This window comes from Cygnus olor, chromosome 2 (assembly GCF_009769625.2).
Source record: "Cygnus olor isolate bCygOlo1 chromosome 2, bCygOlo1.pri.v2, whole genome shotgun sequence".
In the NCBI taxonomy this organism is placed as follows: Eukaryota; Metazoa; Chordata; class Aves; order Anseriformes; family Anatidae; genus Cygnus; species Cygnus olor.
Window position 1 is genome coordinate 140,273,162 of NC_049170.1, and position 21,843 is coordinate 140,295,004.

The window sequence follows — 21,843 nt, forward strand, 5'->3', positions numbered from 1 at the left end:
CCAGCCACTTATCATCTTTGTGGCCCTCCTCTGGACCCGCTCTAACAGCCCCACATCCTTCTTGCGCTGAGGGCCCTAGAGCTGAATGCAGGGCTCCAGGTGGGGCCTCACGAGGGCAGAGCAGAGGAGGACAGTCACCTCCTTGACCTGCTGGACACTCCTCTGTTGATGCAGCTCAGGATGCAGTTGGCCTTCTGAGATGCAGGCATGCACTGCTGGCTCATGTTGAGCTTTTCATCCACCAGAACCTCCTAAGTATTTCTCCACAGGGCTGCTGTCAATGAGTATAATAATAATCTCAAAATATGTTTAACCTTCATTCATACTGTCTGACATGCATTAACAGTAGGTCAGTAAGCTTATTTCTCATACATCTGCACAGCCTATTTGTCTTAGAATGCAAAACAATAGCATTTTAGTTTTATCCTAGCCATTAACGGGAGGTATTTCGATACCTTTATGGATATTATTCTTTTTTACTTCATCCGGTCATAATAAGTGCTCAGAATTAACAAGCTATGCTGCAGTAATTCCAAAATATGGTCTTAATAATTCAGAGAACTACTGTATTTCATTTTATTTTGTGAAAGCAAACAATACTGTATTTGTTCATAAAAGTGGTAACTTGCAGTAATAGAAATACAATATACACATACTGATGAAAAATTATATCGCAAACAGGCAGGCATAAGCAGAGTGGGGCCATTTCACAATACAGGCGTTTATGCCAGTGAAGGCCATGTGTTCCTTTTAAAACATTTTAATACAATAAAAAAACTGCTAACATAGAAGGATAATTACAATGTTACTTGTATTTGTACTGAAAATAAGTTGCCAGTACAGACAGACATTTGAGAACCATAAAAGGAACAGGAATGCAACTTCATTCCACTCCCAAATTCATCATTTAGAGGTTCTGAGCATGACCATTATCTTCTGATTTTGCAGTGGTACTTAACACAATGCTAAATAATAAATGTGTAGTCTTGAGAGTACAGCTTTTTAAAGAAAAGGTCATTAAAGTATCTCAGTCACAAGGAACACAAGTCACAGATGTGTTCCTTTCTACTGAACTTCAAAACTCTTTAAGAAGTCTGTTCACCTGTTCTTCATATTACCATTTGATCAGATTTGTTATATTCAGTACTAAAACATAATATTCATACTACTTTGTATCAGTGTCATTGTTTCTTACCCCAATTAATCTGCTTTTAACTGTTTCCTCCTACTGCCTTGCTGACTGACAAGACTATTCTGCAGTCAGACCCAAGTATTTCATTAGTTGATCTTCCCAACAGGATTGTTGCAAAGAACCAGATGCTGAGGCTTACTGAGCCTTTGTCACTATTGTAGATGAACAGTGAAGCGGGGCAGTTGTTACAAAGCGTATAATGCCACTTGATGAGTGACTGGAAAAACACACCTGTAAATGTTAAGTCTGTTCAAACTTGATGGATTCAAAAGTCCCACAGCAGGAGATAAGCCTCAATGGCCCCCAAGACATCCCCTGCCACAAAAGACTGCCTCCTCCCACCCCCGATCAAATTGCCAAGTCAGATTTTGGATTCAAGTTGCAAGAACTTGACATGAAATAAGTGAGGCTAAAGAATACCCTTTAAAAAAAAAATTGCATTCTAAATTTGATATTATTTATATATTTTGGCAAACTTCATTTAGTGCGATGATTCTCAGCAAATTTCCTTACCTTTCTTGGAAAATAAATGTTTGTGGGTTTTTTTTTTTTTATAGTGATGCTTTTAAAAATTAAAAATAATTTTATTTTGTAAATTTCAGTCATCCTGTATTTGAGTCAAAGACAGCTTTTACAAAAGTTGAAATTAAATTATTTTTACTGGGAGTCCATTGGGATTAAAAACTACATTTTTTCTCTTCTAGCATCCCTTTATTGTCAAAATCCTAAGAAAGAAGAAAATGTTCACAGAACCATCTAAAAGTTAGCAAATTGTGACTCCATTGGTTCTCAGCAGAAATTTTAACATTAGAAAGTGAAGGATCCATATAAATTCATAAGTCTTCATAATAAAAAGGTGTCTCTAGAGATGGCTTTTGGATACTAATTTGTGTGTTTGAGTTAAAATTGTGAATCAAAGTTACAATGTCCTCTTATAAGGTAAAAAGCATGTGAAGGTCCACACACACTGTCTAGCAAGGAACCTTGGATGCTATGGCAAAGTTTAGGACAATTGCGAGAGAGCACAAGCAAACAAAAGAAAAGATTAGTCTGACTAATAGCTCAAAAGCACCTTCGATGACTGTTGATATGAGACCTGCCAAATCTTAATCTGCTGGGCAAAGGTCGCCTCTTTCATGCCCTTCTGTTCCCTCACAGCAGCAGTGGGTCATGCCTTGCTGTGCAGTTTTCCAGTCTTTGTCCTGTGAGTGCTCCTTGGGTGGCAGGCTGAGCTGGTCAGAGGGCAGCAGCTGGACAGACCTGCTTCCCACCACCTGGGGAGCACTTGGTAGGGACTCGAGGAGCTAGAAAAGGCAATGGCCACGTTATTTGATGCTTTAGTCAGCGGAAAGCCAAGTCCGATTTTCTATAATAGGAGTTATGTGTGTTACCTCAGCACTCAGGAGGAGCGCAGAATATAACCAAAGCCTCTCTGGCCTCTGTAATTGAATCACAATAATAAAAATGGATATATTTCTCTGTTAGTTTCACCTAGTCCAAAAGAATAAATTCAATCTTCTGTGAACTGAACAGTGGCTTGGCAGGTCTCAGGAGATAACCCTCACAACAAGATCTCCTGCTGCTGTCACAGTCTGTCTTTTCTACTTCCTCTTTTTATAATGTATTGGAGATTTCCTCTCGTGTACAATTTTCATGTGATGACTGAAGTTCCTTTTTGTGACAAACTTTTCATGCGTCACATCTTTACTTTCCTATAAGAAAGCCCATCTTTGTTCACACTAAATTCAGAAGGGGAACTACCCTTTATTAGTCTTCCAGCTGGCGTGTTTGTTCAGTCGCCTATGTCAAAACTTCTTTTTCCTAGGGTGCTGATTTTGTAAACAGCCTTCCAGGAGCCTTTATGTTCCTGCAGATTTTTATTAGTGTCACCAGGACTCGGCTGACGTTAGGGTTTGTATCTACAGGTTCCTTTATGTGACTTGAGCCAGCAATTTTAATGGGTATTTGTCTACAGTCATCCTGCTGGTTCAGCTTCATCCAGGTAGCCCAAACTACATGAAAGGGAGGATTTTTTTTTTCTTTTCCAGTTGAAATTTGGAAGTGATGCTCAGTGGTTTCTCCTAGTCCCGTATAAAAAATTGCTTGCACAATTTGCATCAAATCCCTGAGCGAGGTGTTTCCTGGTTAAACATATACATCTTTGACTCTCATCATTTGTTGATGTATGCCTAAGAAGCAATTCCTCTTACTTCGTCATTCATTTATATCTCATCTTCATCTAACATCTTTCAGTTTGCTCTGCAGGGCTGTTTGCTGGCTTCCTCTGATGGGTCTCTTTACCTGTTTTCCAACATCTTAGCCACTAACTTTCCTTAGACCTGTTGCAAAATATTCCTTATCTCAAAGACTTTCCTAATTAGGAAGTCTGAAAAGGTTTCCTATTTTTCTCAATAGCTTTATGTCTTCATATAGAGTAAAGTGAAAATTATAGACCAGGTCCATTTTTCTGTCACTCATAAATGAACTTCAGCTGGGATTATCTGATTTATCTTTATTCTGCAGGATGCAACACAAAGCAGGCATAGTGCCTGAGTCAAAATGTATGTACTAAAAGAGTTGTGGGTTCCTGGGTTTAAGCACCCAGAGTTGATCACTACTTTCACAGACCACTGTCTGAACACAGATTTTTGTGTGCTTAGGCTCTCCAAAATTGAAGCAAGATATTTTCATCACTCTTTAAAGCTTAGAACTTGTTCAAAAAATGAGAACGTTTATTTATTGTAAAGTCATCTCAAACTGAAATTGTGATTTAACGTTTTCCTGCCCCTGTTTTGACTTCACATTCAAGCTCTTATGTTGTATGTTGGTGTTTTTGTTGCTTTTGTTGTTGTTTTTTTCCCAAAAAAATGGATGTTACAATTATTAGGAAAAGAATATACCAAAGCAGAGCAGAAATTTAGTATCATTATTCTGTTGTGTGCATCTCTGATGGTTGACAGCCTCAGAAGGCTGTGAAGGGTCACAGAGCTAGAGCAACTATGGAGAAATGCAGTAAGAGTGGTGAAAAATGTAGATTGGATTTTTTGGTTCAGAAAAAAATGGCTGAAGGAGAAAATTGAGAGCTGTGAAAAAAAAAAGGTGACTATGGAATGATTTATTCACTGTTCTCACAATACAAGAACTAGGGCACAGTATGCAATTGCCAGGAAAAAAAGCAAGAGAAAATGCTTCCTCACAGCACAAAGTTAAACTCTGGGACCTGTTCTGTAGGATACTGTATGGGCCAAATGTATATAGTGGCTCAAAAAGAGATAAGACAAAATGAGGTGGGTTGGACCTAGCCATGGCAAGAAGCACCAAAGCCTTTGAGAAAGCCCTTAACTGAGAAAGACACTAAAGTAGTGGTTAATGGAACAGAGGTATTCCTTCCTATGCATGTTTATTTTGTTTTGTTTTGTTTTATTTTATTTTATTTTATTTTTATTTTTATTTTTTATTTTATCCCATGCAGTTCTTAGGCATTGGTATTAGCTATACTACCGGACAGGATATTGAATAATTGGACATTTGGTTTGTCCTGGTATGGCCGTTTCTATTTTCTTATGTTTTGTCCATTTTTGTCCTGGTCTTCTGTTTGGTCTGGGACATGAAAACAGAAGGCTGATTTCTGGGTTGTGTGGATGTTGGAAACCTGAATTTATGTATGATCTATTCAGTATTGCATTCAGCTCTACAGAGGAACATCTTTTTCCCTTACTCTGAAGGCTCATCCATTGTAAGTTTTATTTGGCTTTTTGCAGAAGTCTGAATAGTTCATATCAATGCTGTTTTTCATTGTTCCAGTTAAACAGCTTAACATTTTATTAAGCTATTTGTCTTTAATCCTGTTTAAGAATACTTATCTCTCCCCTAAGAACAATATTCTAGACATGATGGCAGCTTAATTATAGAAGATTTTGAAGCAAAAAGAACATAAGTCTTTCTGTGCTTACCTGATATACTTCTATGAAACCTCAAATGTAAAGTTAATCTGGAGGGGTTCCGGGAATGACTCTATTCACACAGGTGTAAGCATCTGGCCCCGTGTCTGTAACAGACACTGGTATCAGCATTTTGACTGTGAGGTCTGTACATTTCTATTATATATCACATTGCACACAGTAAAATAAGGTTTAAATGCAAATTTAAAACATTCTGTAAAGGGAAAAATGTTTTAATATGGTCATTTGTCACGTGTTTTTAGAATGTTTTTCCTCTCCTTTCATGCATGCAGGTTTGAAGTCATATGTATACGTGACCCTGAATCTAAAGATATTCCCCAAGCTGACAATAATATTAAGATTATTACACATTGTGTGACTGACTTAGAGTAGTGTAAAGAGAAAATTAGGAGAGGTTTATTCACTAAACTACATTAAAATATTAAATGAAAGCCCCCATTGTAAAATTAAGAAAAGAGTCAGCTATCTTTGACGCACTACATAATAGTCAGATGTAGAAAAAACTGTATTCACATAACTCATTTGCATTAGTGGGTTGCTTCTATTCTAACTGAATTTTGTAGAGCTCTCTAAACAAAAATGCAGAATTCTGATGAAAGTCTGACATTTGTTAAATCCGCAAAAGATTATTTTAGAAAGTAACAATAGCCAGTATTCATACAGAAAAGAAAAAAAAAGAACTTTAATTAACAAAATGTGTATCTATTTTATTTTGTTTGTGAAACAAAAGGGCAGGGGCAAGGGTGGAAGAAATAACCAAAGAATTATTGGCTTGACTTTTGGGGTTCTGAGAACCCAGAGTTCCTGACAGATCTCCAAAATAAGTGGGGGAGAGAGTTTCTCAGCTCCTTTATAAAACAGCTTATGTGCTATTCAACTGAAATTTATGGAGAATGATTTAATGATCCTAGATTCTTAATAAAAAATGAGTTATATTGATTATTTGGGGGTTATTTTTAACATACAGTTTATATCCAAGAATATTTCAAAACAAACATCCATTAGTACTGAGATATGTTACACAGCTGGGCTGTTGTGCTGATTGCTTTTTTTCACTTCATCATCAACTCCCGTACTTTCTGCAGTATAAAAACTGTTAATATGATACAGATGCAAGCGTGTGTGGATAAACACAAAATAGCGTTTCTTATGCGTGTGTATGTATACGTACATTTACATATATAAATACGTGTGGTCTTACGGACAGACACAGGTGTATGTACCAAAAAGGAGCAGTCCCAGTAGGCAGCCCCACCTGGGCTGGCAGTGGGAGGCAAGCTGCCTGTGAGATCTGCCCTAAAGTGTCCCATGGGCTTTGGGGTGGGAGAACTAGAGACCTCAGAAGTCGTCGTATGTTGTACCGTCTTGCACTGTGTTGGGTTCAAAACCTGATGTGCCTTAACTATGCCAGTCCAATGGCCAAAAAAGGTTTGGGAGCCTCTTTTGCAGTGCTGCTGCGCGTTAGCAGTATTAGTAGTTCGTGGTTCTATCTTCCAGGTTTGCTTCTGTTATTTGTGTGGCTGCACGTGGTTCCTAATTGAGTCTGTAGGTTTTTTATTTTCAGTTAACATTGGCTGTTAACTTCCCCACAAATGAAAAGTCACTCATTTGCCGTAGTTGGTACTCTGGCACTGCAATCTGCTACAGTCAGAGTGTTTCAAAGTTTCTTCCCGTGACTACAGAGGGAGTTTGGGAAGCTGGCTTAAACTAGACTCCTACTTTTAATCTGTGAAAATGAGGAGATGGATCTTGTTGCATGTCAGTGCCACACGACGTAGCACTGCCACAAATACCTGAGCTGACTCCAGACAAACAACTGACATACTCTGGAGAACTATTTAGCCTGCCCAAACCCAGCACTGTTGCAGTTTCCAGTACCTAAGCTGAGCTAAAATATGAACTCTGTTGTGCTGTGTAGGTAAACCCATCATTTCACAGAGCATGAACTGTCCAAATAGATTTATTTATTTTTTTCAGCAAAACACTCTCTTTTAGTCTCTAACCTAGAGAAAGAGCATTGCACCGATGTGAGTCCCTTACCACTAGTGATGGGGACTGCCTTGACCCCTGAAAAAGAACAGAGTTACTGGATTTTGTACTGGTAAATGGGCCATTCTTTGCTAGAGTTGTCCAGATGTTCATTTTTATTTTAAATACCTAATACTAGCAGATAAAGCAAAAGAGAGACATTTCACTTTCCCTTCCACTGAGGACTTCATACTCCTCACCTCAGTAAGCCAATTTGAATTTACACTGATGAAATGGAAATTGATATTAATTGTCTCCCTATATATGTGGCTAGGCAAAAATTAGTAGGGTATTATTTGCTAATGCATTTGAAATTGGAAATGTTGACTAAACATGGCAACAAAAAGTAGCCAGCTGAAAGTAAAGGACCAACCTTTTGAAATACAGTCAAATAGCAAATATAGCATAATCCCAGGAAAACGGATCAAAAGTGTGAAAATTACTCAGAGACACATGCTTATGTGCAGTTTTGCAGATGAACAAGAGGGGCTTGGAGGATGAAAATGTGAGGTACATTTATGATACTTCTCTCACCTCTTTTACACTTCAGGTGACAACCTAAATTATACCTGAAGGGTTCGGAGCCACATGTCTGAGGGAGCTTTGGAAAGCCAGTCAGTGCATGAATTTGCTGTTTTGATGGTTTATGTGAATCACGGGTTTGCACATGTGCACGAGTTGTGTGCTCAGAGGGTATTTCCAGCACACTCGTCCAGCGGTTTGAGCAAAGCAATTTCCAGACATTTCCTTGCACACAATCAGCTTCCTTTAAAAGCACTCAAAGTCTGGTGACTTTATGACTTTGTGGATTTCCTTTGGTATTATTAGCAACCACAGTTTGAAAACTAAATTGAAAGTATTTGCCTGGGTAGAGGTATATTTCTGTAGCAACTTAAAAATGTTTCCCCTACAATGTTTTGTCTTAAAATTTAAAAAGAGCTGCATAGTGCTGTAAGGGTTGCAAGGCTTTGAAGACCAAGGGTTGTCTTCTCAGCAGACTTGATTCAGTTGTCTGTGGAAGACTTTGAAGGAAATCTGTATAGCACCATATGCTAGATGAAATCTTAGCAATCACAAAACGCTTTTCCTAGGACTTTCTCTTTGCATGTTTTTCAATGACTCAGTGTCACGCAGTGTGCACTCTGATTGCACCATTGCTCTGACACTTGCACCTGAGTTACGGGAGAGGTTATCCACCCAGTCTAACCTACCCCGTAACCTGGCATAACAGTGCCTGGATCTGCCAGCTGCCATGGAAATGTACTGTGGGCTGTTGTTACTCTCCATTTAACATTTGGGTTGCTGCATTTGGTTCAGTGAAACAGTCAAAAGTGCCGAATGGTGTGATGAATGATACCCAGTGATGACTGGTATGATTTTATTTCTGTGTAAATTAACTTAGGAAAAGAAAATATCACTTTTCTATGTAATATTTGCTCTTTATTGTGCTAAAAAATTAGATCTGGAATTGGATATGCCTGAAAAAAGTACCTATAATTGAAACAAAATGTGGATACAAGAAAATATGGAGCATTTTGATGTATAAATGTTTTACGTGCTTTCATTGTAGTTTATTTTAAGTTGTAGCCCATTACATCTTTATGACATCATTCTACGCTATTTTTAATCATTCTCTATATTTTAAGGATATTTTTAGATCATCTTGGGTGGGACACCTTACTAGCTAGAGAAATAAATTTTATTTCCTAAAGGCAAATGTAGATAAAGAAGCTGAAGTTGCTCAGTGTTTTCCAGAATCCAGCACAGGTCGGGTGTGGGGCCAAATTTATATCAGCACATCTGGTCTGTAGTAAACATTAGCTAGTATTACTACTACTAGTAGTAATAAGAGTAATAGTACCAGTAGTATACTAGTCTAGGGAATTTTACAGCTCTCTGTCTGTTATTGTCAGTCCCTAAATATGAAACTATGAAAAGAATAGTGCAGACATATATAATCCAATGTGTACAGATCGAGATGGATAGATATGGTGAAAGGGTCACTATTTTTGGAAACTGCAAAAATGTGTAAGAAAAATGTGTGGCATTTCTGCATACGTAACATGAAATATCAGGGAAATAACTTCAAACTGCCATTTTAATTGAATTTAAATTATTTGGGAAATTTCCCAAATCAATGTAGCATCTATGTTCTTAGCAGTGTTTGGCATTACATTTCAAGAGATATTTAAGAGGCATGCATCCTACTCTCCGTGTATTGGTTTTCCATCCGAGAAGGTGGCAGTGTGTTAGTTATTTCCCTTGAAGGTTGCGATAATGTTTTAAACAGCACCAACCTTTGGCTGGGAGAGCTCTCCCACGCTGAGCAGTTTAGCTAGGCATGAGTATGCTGCCAATGCCCCCTTTTGGCCAGACCATACACCCACCAGCAGTCACTCAGCCACACAAGAAGTCGTGTGGACTTAATACAGGATGATCTGCAAAGTGTGAGAGGTTTCTGAGAGTTCCGAGTTACTCACAACAATTAAAAATTAACGTATGTTCTTTTGAGTCATATCTGAACTCATTAATACTGTGATAGTGTCGTTAACTGGCTTTCAAACAGCTAACTTGTTTTCTAAATTATTTGTAGCATAGTGATGTGAAACCAGGTACGTTCTTTGGCAAGTGAACTTTGTACTTTGTATCTGCAGTCAAATTCCTGCCTGGTAGTCTTAAATCTCCAGTAGTGTCCTATCTGAGAGAAACAGGTTTTCTCTGTATTACAGCGTTCAAACACACAGGCTTGATCTCTAGCGCTCAGTCCAGCTGGCACAGAATTACCCGAATCCATACTCTGCAACTCTCTTACCTCCAACAGCTTTTAGGAAGTGATTGCTGTCCCACTTTAACTCCCGAAGCAGGGCTTTATTGGAGGAGTGCTAGATGTTCAGCCTGATGATATGCTAGAGATGCTTCTAACAGCGTGGCAGTGAAATGGTCGAGTTCCAGTGCCTCAGGTTGTGCCTTGGTACTGCACTTACTCATGCAGACGTAGCTGTAGATTGTCATAGTAAAAACAAGTGAAAGAGAAAAATAAAATTGTTTTTCATCGGCAGTGGGATTTGGGGATTCATGTGGTTGTGTGATCATGGCTGAAGAGACACTGCTATGACTCAAACGCCATGGAAATGAGAGTAGTGTAATGACAACAGCACACATTCCTCTGCAGGAAAGACAAACAGTATGAAACCGTATAAAACAGAGCTAAAATTTGTGTTTTGTCAGTTAAACATGACATCAGTAGATAAAAATATATCTCTTTCCTCTAGCTCATTTAGACTTTGTTTGGAGAGCAGTTTTTATTGTTCTTCCTGGCAGGATCCCAGTGCACACTGACTGCCTCGGACTCTCGCTCTGTAGCCTGTGAGTTCAGAGCTGACCATTCAAGTTCAGGTGTCTCATTAGCAGACTGAACTCTCTAAGTAGGGCTCCCCTCTAAAACCCTCATTAAGATTTGGAGGCCTCACACCATGTACATTACCTGTCTGGCATGAAATTGGCGCCCTCGATAAGGGTCTGGCACGGGGCTGTGCGTGGCACGGGAAGCCTCAGAGGAGCACTGTGGTTGCTCCGCCCCGTAGTAATGCAGATGGCGTGGCACAGGGCCAATGAATCCTGCCTGGGTTGTCAAGAGCAACAGATAATGTGATAGCCGCAGAACTTTGCAAAATCATCCCCGTTTAATATACATTAACCTTCTACAGGTTATGTCAAAATTAGGTTACGGGCTTGCAAGACAAATGTCCCCTTACAGTGCTGGCATTTGGACTCGCCGAAGCTTTCCCCACTTGACGATAATGTAATACTCTCCCAGGGCAGACTCATCTAACCAGACCTGCATTTTAGCAGCAGTGTCTCAGCAAACTGTGCTCTCTAGACTTTGCAGAGCCAGAGAGCAGTGGGTGACAGATACATACCTTGCTCTGTCCTCATTTGTCATTTTCACATGCTGTCTGCAAAACACATTTCATCTCAGTACTTCTTTTTAAATTTTTTGTCATTTTTTTTTTCTGGAAAAATACAAACATAAAGGTAATAGGGTGCTTTTCCACAGTACATCTTGTTAAGTAACACCAGCAGATTGCTGCATCAACTCAGGTGCGTTACCTCTGCGTATTCCTTGTGCAGGACGATGTGCTCCCCAAGCTGCTCAAGTGCAGTATTCCTGCCCTGGTTTTGTCACTTCTGTACTGAAGGCTGAATTACAGAGGGAAACAAATCATGTTTCATGAACTTACAGTTTCAGAGAGTAATTACACTGTCTCATGTAAGACAATTTGAAAACCTTCCATGGAATACACAGGCAGCTGAAATAATATTTGAGAGTACATGTGAATACCTGAAGTGTGTTTCTAAGCTGATGGATTTGTTTCATTATAAAGAAGGTTATTCCGTGTGGATTTCCCTTTTCAGAGACAAAAAGGTGGATTAAGATCCAAATAATGAGAGCAGATAGCCTCAATGTATGCTTTTTTATATAAAATCATGTGTGCATTTTTTAACAGATTAATATTGTTCAAAAAAAAAAAAAAAAAAAAACTTTTTTACCTTAAAAGAGCATGTACATTTTTATTTCTGTGCTCTTTATTTCTCACCCTGATGAAGCATTATGAAGCAATATATTTTGCTGAGTTCTACAACACCTTGTGGTTTGCGGATTACCTTGTGATCAGGAAGGTGTGAAATTATTTTAATCAAAATAGAAATACTTAGCTGTGTAAAGGTTTTCTGCTCCGGTGCTGACCTCTTAGTTTTTTGTGAGCTAGCTACGCTACATTACTGCAATGCCAGGACATTAGCAGCTCTCTCTGTTATTTAGAAAGAGTATGATTTATTTGGGTTTTGTAGTTTTATGGTAAACATCAGAGGGGAAAGCTAAATATAGGTTATTTAAATAAGAATAATATTAGCATTAAAGCAAAAGAGAGTCATATTGTCCCAGATTTCATTCATGTTCGTTAAGGCATGATACAGTAGAGAATGCCGACTGCAGGACAAGCAATCTTACTGTTGCCTAAAAACTTAAATTTGTTTAAAAAATTAAAACTGGTATCTCCATTGATCTGAAAGCATCCTGTGTTTCTTGGAAGAAGAATATTAGTACTTCTTCATCCCCACCTTGCTCAAATTTCTAAATTTTATTCTTAGAAATTGAAATCTGTGTTTTGGAAGAGATATGAAAGCCATTTCTTTCAGCTCTTCAAATCTGTATGTGGTTTTAAAATGTGTAAGGCAAAACCTTGAAATGATCCTTACAAGGGCTAAACTACTTACAGGTAAACTTCCACTGGCACAGACTGTTCAGGTGATGGGAACACTATAAGCATTTTTCTGGAATTGTCTACCAGCAAATGCAAAGCAAACAGCTCTAGTAGAACACTGTTTTGCTGATATAACCACACTTGGACTAACGACTAGGGAATTCTCCCAGAACATCTGTGTCAGTCAGCAAAGCTATTTTGGTAGAAATCTGTACTGTGGACCTAGCTTGATACTTGGGGTGGAGTTGACCTTACAGTAGCAAATGCCAAAAGAATCGGAATGGAAAAATTCACTGTTACTCTTTCAGCAGAAGGAAGAGTGTGGCTGCCTTGATAGGGAATGCTCGGAAAATGCAAAATGTATTGACTTCTAAAAAATGTAATTTAGAAAACTGGTATTCTGATTGATGTAGGAGTGGTCATTATATCATGAATCTTTGCAGAGAGTAGGAGACCACTGATGGTTCATGCTGCAAGACTCAGACCATGGACTGGGAGCCATGGCCCTGGGAATACACAGGGAGTCTCGAATGGAGTTCGTGATCATGTTAGTCATGATCAAGGTAAGAACAGTTATTCTTTGTATGTTGGGAAACAGGCAAAACAGGCATTACCTTGTGAAGGACCCATAGCTTTCTGGACCCTGCCCCTTTCACGTGCATGGCTGGAGCTGCCACATGTTCCTCTCTGCAGGCATGAGGACACCAGCACAGTCATAACATTTATCAAAGTACAGTAATGTTGTGGTTTAGCCCGGCTGGCAGTCAAACACCACACAGCCGTTCGCTCACCCTCCCCCCTCCCTCTCCGGGATGGGGGAGAGAAACGGGAAAGTGAAGCCTGTGAGTTGAGATAAAGACAGTTTATTAAGACAGGGAAAAGAATAACAACAATAATAATAATAATAATAGTATTAATAGTAATAATGTGTACGAAATAAGTGATGCACAATGCAATTGCTCACCACCCGTTGACCGATGCCCAGCCTATCCCCGAGCAGCCGGCCACCCCTCCACCCCGGCTAGCCACCCCTATATATTGTTCAGCATGACGTCAGATGGTATGGAATACCCCTTTGGCCAGTTGGGTCAGCTGTCCTGGGTCTGTCCCCTCCCAGCTTCTGCTGCATCCCTAGCCTGCTCGCTAGCAGGACAGAGAGAGGCTGAAAAGTCCTTGGCTTGGTGTAAGCACTGCTCTACAACAATTAAAACATCAGCATGTTATCAGCGCTCTTCTCATTCTAATCCAAAACATAGCACCCTGCCAGCTACTAGGAGGAAAATTAACTCTGTCCTAACTGAAACCAGGACAAGTAAGTAACAGCTTGTTACTACATCTGATAACATACACTGACTGGGAAGTAATTTTATGATCTTTTCAGTGTATTGTTTTAGCTTCTATATATATATATATATATAATATCTTATGCCTAATGGTTGATAGGTATAGTGCAAGTTGAAGATAACTGAGATGTGTAGAAGGCTAGGCAGCTGCATTGGCTTTTCTGAAGACAACCGTGATTGAAGCAAACCCTGTATGCAGCAAACAAAAGAAATCTGTGGTCAATGATTGACAGAAGTGCAGAAAAGGTGATGAAGAAAGGGGCAATAACTCCTTCTCAGTTCCATTCCCAGAATGCATTCCCTAACTGCAGGTTTAAACGGGAGTGTTAAGAAACTTTTGGTCACCTTTCCATAACGCCAGTGGACAGGACCCCTTTATGGCAATGTATGCTTTTTATCTTGCATTCAGGAGCCAGCTGCTCTGGTGTCAATGCCAGGGTGGTAATCCTATTTTCTGCAGTCAAGACATGCGTCTAGACTGCCATCAATTAGATTATTTGTATAATGTAACCGTTATCAAATGTTCCAGGAAAGCCTCCCCAGATCCCAGAACACTGGCAACTGTTATCTTATCTCAATTCTTTGTCTTTGTTTTCGTTCTTCCCACTGAGCCTTTATTTTAAAGAAGGAAAATCAGGAGAGAGAAGCATGTTAAGGAGTCTTGGTGCTTTGTCATATGTTTGCTGAATTGGTGTCTTGTATCACAACCTGTAACTGGGGTAATTTTGAATTGATTATGGATTTTGCAATATTTAAAGTGATTTTCTTGGTACAGACTGATTTTATCAATGATAGTAACACTTCTGTTATATATACTGTACAATATTAACAACAGCACTGACTCATTGTAGTTGCTGTGGCTGCTAAGTCTTGTTCAGAGCTGAGTGTCTGAGCAGCGTGGGGGCCCAGAGCACAGCCGTGCAGCCGCAGGGTCACAGCCGAATTCCTGCTGAGGCCACACATCGCCTCGAGGTGTGCAACAGGCACACCACCCCAGTTCCGTATTTCACTTCTGCAGAGCAGTCATGATTGATTATTAAGATAAATCAAGCTACAAACATCGATTTTTCTGCCATATCTTACACTGATAAAAATGTTGAAAGTTGACCGCTTTTATTTTTATAGATAGAAAACTTTGCAGTCAAATCTCTTTAAAATATCTTTATCACTTACATCAACACATTTCATTATTTTTTGCAAATTAAATGATAGCTGTATATTAGAGATGTGTTGTTGCTACTATCATTATCATTTGCTTTACAGTCTTTTAGTAACTTACCTTTTTAGAGTAAACAGAAGTTCTCTCTGCAATTCAGCTACACTTTAACTTGATGCAGTGCTAGTACAGATACAAAGGGTGATTTTAGAGGGAGGGCTGGATGTTTTGCAGGCTGTGTCCATCTCAAATTGGAGTGCCTCATCCAGTATCATCACCAACTAAATGTACCTTTTGGAATATGGCCTGAGTGAGACATCTATAAGATGTCAGAGCCTAGACAAGTTGATCTGGACATCATTTCTTGCTAGTGCGGAGGAAAAGAGGATTTATCTTGTCCCAAAGTGAGTGCTTGTGGTGTCACATGAAACACATTTTATTAGGAATACTTGATTATAGTTGTCTTAAAATGAAAATATCATGCATGTTGTAAAAATAGCTGTCACTACAATGAGTTCACTAAGAAGTCTTTTTTTTTTTTCCTGTAGATTGAGTGGTGGTAAGTTCTGTCCCTGAGTGCTGAACTTCTGATGGGTTTTCATTCTGCAGCAAAGCACTATTCTGTTGACTGTTCAAGATTTTTTATTATTATCCAAGCATAAATAGTATTTTTCAAATATTAACTCAATGGAATACACTCCAGGTGTAGCTCTATAAACAGTTTTTGTGAAGTTTCATTTGGCTTCAAACTGGCATTTTTACTGTGAAGTTTGTTAGATCAAACCCTGAATATCATTTACCATTATTTGGGGGGATTTAAAGACTTCTGAAAGACAACAGGGAAAAAAAAAATCACATGTACTAATGTTGTGGTTTAAAGTGCCAGTAGCAAAACAACAGCCATGTGCAGGGTTTGGTACTGCTTTTGCAGTGTTGTGAACTATAGGGGAAGAAGTTATTGATGCTGCAAAAGACAGCAGTAAGTTGATGGTTTTAATGATGTCCAGTGCTTTAGTTTCTTGCTGTTTGGGGGGACAATTTGCCAAATGCTATATACAGCATTAATAAATCATCCTGGATAAACAGAAAGGTAAATGGTGGTGAGAACATAGAGGTTAAATCAAAAATGCAAATGATGTACTGGAGCTAGGAACAAATTGTGTAAATTCAGAAAAGACACCCTTGCATCTGCAAAGGATGTAGGTGTGCGTTAGAAGTTTGAAGCTTCTGAAGCTTCACTTTAGAAGTGAAGGAGCTTTGCTTGAAGTCAAGGAGCGGTGTGGGATTTGCCTCTGGTTGCAGGGCTGATTTCTCACTGGATGTTGGACCATTGGCAGCAGGCAGAGATGAAACATAAAAGGCAGAAATGAAACTAGGAGCCCTTCTGTGCTGTGCGGGTGACGGAGCCCTGGCACAGGCTGCCCAGAGGCTGTGGGGTCTCCTCCTTGGAGCCCTTCAGAAGCCGCCTGGACGTGGTGCTGGGCACCCTGCTCTGGGTGTCCCTGCTCGGGCACGCGTGGCACCGGGTGGTTCCAGAGGTGCCACGGGTGGCCAGCCTCAGCCACCCCGTTCCTCTCAGCCCCATTCCTCCCTCAGGTGGGCCGCTCGGCCACCCCCCCCCCCCCCCGTCCCGGCCCTCCCGGGCGGTCCCGACCCATGCGGGCGGTGCCTGCGGGGCGCCGCCTTCCCCCCGCCGCCCTTCCCCACACGGCGGCCCCGGCCCGCCCCCGCCTGCCCACCTAACGCCGCCCGCTCACGGCTCGCCCCGCTGACAGGCGCCGGCCCTGCCCTGCCCTGCCTTGCCCGGCCCGCCTCATCCCCACCGCGAGCGGCGGAGCCGGCGGAGGCATCGCCGAGCTCCGCGGGGCAGCGCCGAGCCCTGCGGCTCGCAGCCCGCCCAGCGCTCCCTTCCCTCCCTCCCATCCCTCCCGCCGCCAAGACGCCGCGCTTCTTGTACCGCGCCAAGGGCGGGTGCCGCTCGGCCAAGATGGGCCGGCAGACGGCGGCCGGCGGGCGCAGCATGCAGCGCTCGCAGAGCCGGAGCAGCCTGTCCGCCTCCTTCGAGGCGCTGGCCGTGTACTTCCCCTGCATGAACTCGCTGGAGGAGGACGGAGGTGAGGGGACGGGGACGGGCGGTTACCGGCGCTCAGGGGGCGGCTAGGGGCACGGCAGCTTGAAGGAGGCTTTTGGGGTGGCTGGTGTGAGCGTAGAGGCGAGTTACTGCCCAAGCTTTAGTTGTGCAGAAAGAAGGGTGGAGAGGGACTTTTCGTTCGTTTTGTTTTCATAAGAAACGAGCCTTCCTCCCAGGCTGTTCCCTCAGTGTCCTGGGCTGGCTCAGGTACCCCTCGCCTGTTAGGGCGGCATACCCCACAGAGCACCCCCTCTGAACCGCCGCATTCTGGCCCCATTTCACTTTTTCTTAGAATAATCTTTGTAGGCAGGAGGCTGTGCGTCCAGGTGGACCTTGCAGGTCTCACACCCAGCCATCTCTACTCCTTAAAGTCAGCCCTGGCTGTAAAGCACGCTCGTGATTTCCGTACGGTTGTTGCAGGACCAGAACTTCCCATGGCAAAGAGGAGGAGTGCAGGGGGTTCTGGCTTCTCCGTGTAACTGGGGGGAGCCTAAGCTAGCTCTCAGAGAACCTGAAAAATAAGAGGACCTGGTTCCTGTTTGGGATGTGTGTAACAAATGCGTTTGTGTGCTCAGACATGGCACCAAACCCTCCCAGGGACAAAAGTTGTGTTTCATGATCTTATTTTGAAAAATCTGCTTTTGTAAAGAAAATGTTTAAATGTATTTACAAGTAGAATGAGCTTAGTCTTCCTAGTGTTTACCAGAAATAACTTAAAATTCTTAATTTCATTGACATTAATTGAGCACATTCTACCTTTGGTAGATTTTAGCAATATCATATTAAGATACCTGTATTTGTACAATCCTCCTAGACAGTCTTCTATCAACTGTGTGTGTGCACCATTCATAATCTGCATTTAAAACAACTGCATAGCATATATCACTTTCCACATCCCAGGTCGAGAGTTCGGTGGCAAATGTTTGTCTGCAGTCTTCACGTGTCTTGATTTATCTTTCCATGTGCAGCAGTCGCTGAAGTGTCATCCCCAGAGCATCTTTCCTTTCTGATGAGGATGCCGAGGTTGGTGCCTTGCCTTTGCCCTGGCCCTTGCTCAGGGACTGGTCAGGTTGGCTCTTAATGTAGAAAATAGGGAGCTCCTCCCTGGGGCAAAATGTGCTGTCCTTCAGTACTCTCATCTGTTCCCTGCCATGAACAGAGAAGTGAACTGCAAAATATTGCCGGTAGACTGAAGGGTAGGCTTCAGAGGGCATTTTGTTTAATCTTTTGACATGCTAATAAACTCTGTGGATGAAAACACACATTTTTAAAAGACTGAAAATATCATAAATTATGCTAAAATGCTTAGGTATTCTTTAAAGGTTATTCTATCCATTCCAGAATAGTTGTCACTTCAGTCCTGATTATTAGTAACAATAATGGCATTATCCCTGTGTGAAATCAGAGTATTGCTTTGTCTGGTCTGTTTTCTTTACTTTTCTAGGAAAAAAAAAAAAAAATTATTCCTCAGTTGAGACCTGTCTATGTTTAAAGCTGTTCACTGACTTGAAGAAATCTGAACTTTATGGAAATCAATAGAGGAATACCTGTTAGTTTAATGTTAATTCAATTGTAATGTTTTATTTAGTTTGTGCTGGCAAGTTATTTAAAGAGAAGTGTTAAAAGACTATATACAGGGGTTTTTTTACATGTTGTGTTTATTTAAGTTATCTGATCCTATGTAGATGTAGGCTACACTTTAAAATGCATTTCGTGTAGTTCAAATGAAAAAGCAGAGATACAATTGCTGTGCAGTTTCTGTGTAGCTGAGTCTCTGCTGCCTGAGACTTCAGACACACCAGGTCACGCAGGCATGGCAGGCACGACAGCTGAATTCCTTTCCCTAGTGTACTCACTAAGATTACAAAGAAAAAGGAAAAAAAAAGCTGTGGGGGTTTTTGAATGCAAGTCACCTCTGCACCCAATTTTAATTTGTTGTCTTCTGAATGCTTTCATACAATTATATTTTTGTACCCACAGTGTCCTTAAATTGTTGTGGTATGTGTGCTCCCATGTTTGTGTACTTACTGCTTTACAGTTTAATCTGTAAAGGAAAAACGTTAAATCCACTTCATAAGTTATACATCCTCAAGAGGTAGTTATTTTTGCCTATGATGAATAGGTTAAAGAGAAAAGATAACTTGCTACACAGAGGTGCTTTTACGTTTTCCATCCAATAAGTTATACATCCTCAAGAGGTAGTTATTTTTGCCTATGATGAATAGGTTAAAAAAAAAAAGATAACCTGCTACACAGAGGTGCTTTTACATTTTCCACTCAATCACACTTTTAATACAAATAGAAAATCTGTTCTGTTGACGCATTTATTTATGATACACCCTTGAAGACTTCTGTTTGTTAGCTGCCAAAATTAATACTTTGGGTAGGAAAGGACACGTGTAATGTCAACTTTCAAAGTCACCAAAAAGTAACTCAGTAGAATATATTAATAGGAACAAATTCAGAAGCCATTTTACAACACCATGAATGAGAAGACACATTTGAGTGTCAGTTGATGAAGAAAGGAGACTTCTTAAGCCCCAGCATCCAAGCTGTGATGTGCTGAAGAAGCAGCTGTGGAGAGGCTGCAGGTTTCCAGCTTAGTGGCAGGCATGAAGTTGCTGTGGGTCGGCCAGGTTTACAGCCCAGGGCACTGATACTGGTTTTTGCGTTTCCGACTTGCTGATCAGCTACACGAGTCCTTCAAGTTTGCCCCCAAATATTTTTTCCATCTTTAATGTACTTCTGGTATGTGTGCTTGTGCACACCCAGTATTAATACTTCACATGGTACCAGAGGATATTAAGTCTGTTATGGAAGTGTCAAGGTTTTCAAAAGATGTCTTTGTTACATTTTGTTACTTTTGTGGATGATAGAGGGCACAGCCTGCATCGTACAGTGAGAATTAGCATCACCTGGTGCTTGGAACAGATTTAAATTACGTGGATGTCATCGAAGAGAGGTGTGGGGTATGAATCTTGAAGCTGCTCTTGAAGCATCTTGAGCCTCCCATTTTGTCTTTAAGTCCTGGCTCTGTTGAAGTTAAAGGAAACTTTGTCATTAAATTCAAACAACTGGGGTATTTCAAATGTAAATGTTTGTGACATCGTTTTAGATAATGCGAAATTTCACGTACATAAGATATTTAAAAGCGGTGGATTTGAGTTTACTAAAGTTTCCTGTGGTCAACTGGAAAATGTGCTTGAGCAAGTGAATTTTTCATGCAAGACTGAAGGTTATCCAGCACACACACACAGGAAGGCAGAGGCTCGGATCACATGTGGTCACTAGAAAGCTTATGTCTGCTTCTACAAGTGGGACTGTTAACGTGGTGCTTCCTCAGATTACACTGTGTGTATTGTTTGCTGTAATAAATTTGTGCTACAGTTTCTGTTTTATACTCCTTACATTCACTTCTGCCTTGCATTTGCACTGAAGCGTTGATATGCGCTGTTAAATGGCAGGTTGTCAGGAGTGCAGCCATGGAAGAGCCACTCGTGGCAAGACCTGCGTACAGAAATATGCCCTCCAAAAGGGATTGTATTTCAATTTAATGTCGTCTTTGCCAAAGCACTGAGTTTTTGGGTGGTAGTGAAGCTGTGAGATTCAAGAGGAAAATCAAATGCTTTGCAGGTGCTGAAGACAATTCGAGAGATAATTTATGATAATTTAAGACATAAATTAATTCAGAAAGAACTGGAAGGCATCTTGGTCTCCCAGTATGTTAGAAAAACAAAAGGCAATTGGAGAGAGAGAAAAAAAAAAAAGCCACAGAATGTTCTTCAGCCCAAGACAATCATGCCAGAAATAGCAGGAATGAGTTTTGTTAGCTGAGGAGAATATACATTGCAGTTCTGCATAGTGATGTCTGCCAAAAGAAGTTTCTTGAGTCTTGCTACAGGGGTTCAGTAGGAATCAAACCCGTTGTATGCTGCTTTTACCTAGCTGGCAGCCATCTGGAAATCTGGTTGGAAGAGTTATTTGATCATGTAGGTGCGAGCAGGAGTGTGCCATTGGTGCCAGTGAGTGAAGGAGCAGGACTTTAAATGTATCTTTAACTGCTCACTTGAGCACTATTATTGATTTCAGTGGCATTGTTCACAGATTAATCATCTGCTCGTTGGTAGAGCTGGAATAAAGCTGTGCAGTTCCTGGATTCGGTTCCTGTGGTTAGGCCACCAGATCACACTGTCCCTCTGGAGGTCCCAGTAGACAATAACAAGCAGACAATAATTTAACCAGAAATAGAAAATGGGGGAAGTAGTAACAATAAATTCATTAACACAGTAATTATTAAAGTGAAGAGAATCCTGCACATGAAGTCGTTATGCTTTAAAATTGTCCTCGTAAAAAGAATAAAGTAATAGCAGGACTATCAGGCAGTGAAGAAAATGAGAGTAACTACATCTTCTTGGGGGAATTGGCCTATTTTTTGGCCTTGGTGGTAAAGATGACCTTGCTTGCGTGGAATGTGCAGAGGCAGAGTCAAGGTGGAAGATGAGAGAAGGGTATTTTGTCCCGTGGAAAGGTATCAGCTGTAAAGGACAAAGCTTTAAGGACCACGGGCTCGACTGATGCTAACACACCAGAGGCTGTCTACTGTGTATCTCCTGCAAAAGTGGGGTAGCTCATCTGGAGGACAAAAATCACTCAATGGAATCTGTATGACGTTAAATTTTATGGTCTATGGTATATGTTTGCTGCTACCACACTGCTCAGGGACTGACTCCAGTCCACCTCTCCAGCCATGCTGTAGGGCTGGCTGTC

General features: G+C 40.9%; 1 protein-coding gene across 24 annotated transcripts in view; it reads left to right on the forward strand.

Moving 5' to 3' along the window:
- The window catches only part of RIMS2 (regulating synaptic membrane exocytosis 2), a 468,287-nt gene that overhangs the window by 430,932 nt on the left and 15,512 nt on the right, over positions 1 to 21,843 (forward strand). The window contains exon 1 of one of the 24 annotated variants that reach the window (XM_040546660.1): positions 16,739 to 17,059. The exons of the other annotated variants lie outside the window; for them this stretch is intronic. Within the exon in view, the coding sequence (XP_040402594.1) occupies positions 16,933 to 17,059 (127 nt within the window). The 5' untranslated portion in view covers positions 16,739 to 16,932. Of the gene's footprint in view, positions 1 to 16,738; positions 17,060 to 21,843 lie in introns of those variants that run through there. 24 annotated transcript variants of the gene reach the window in all.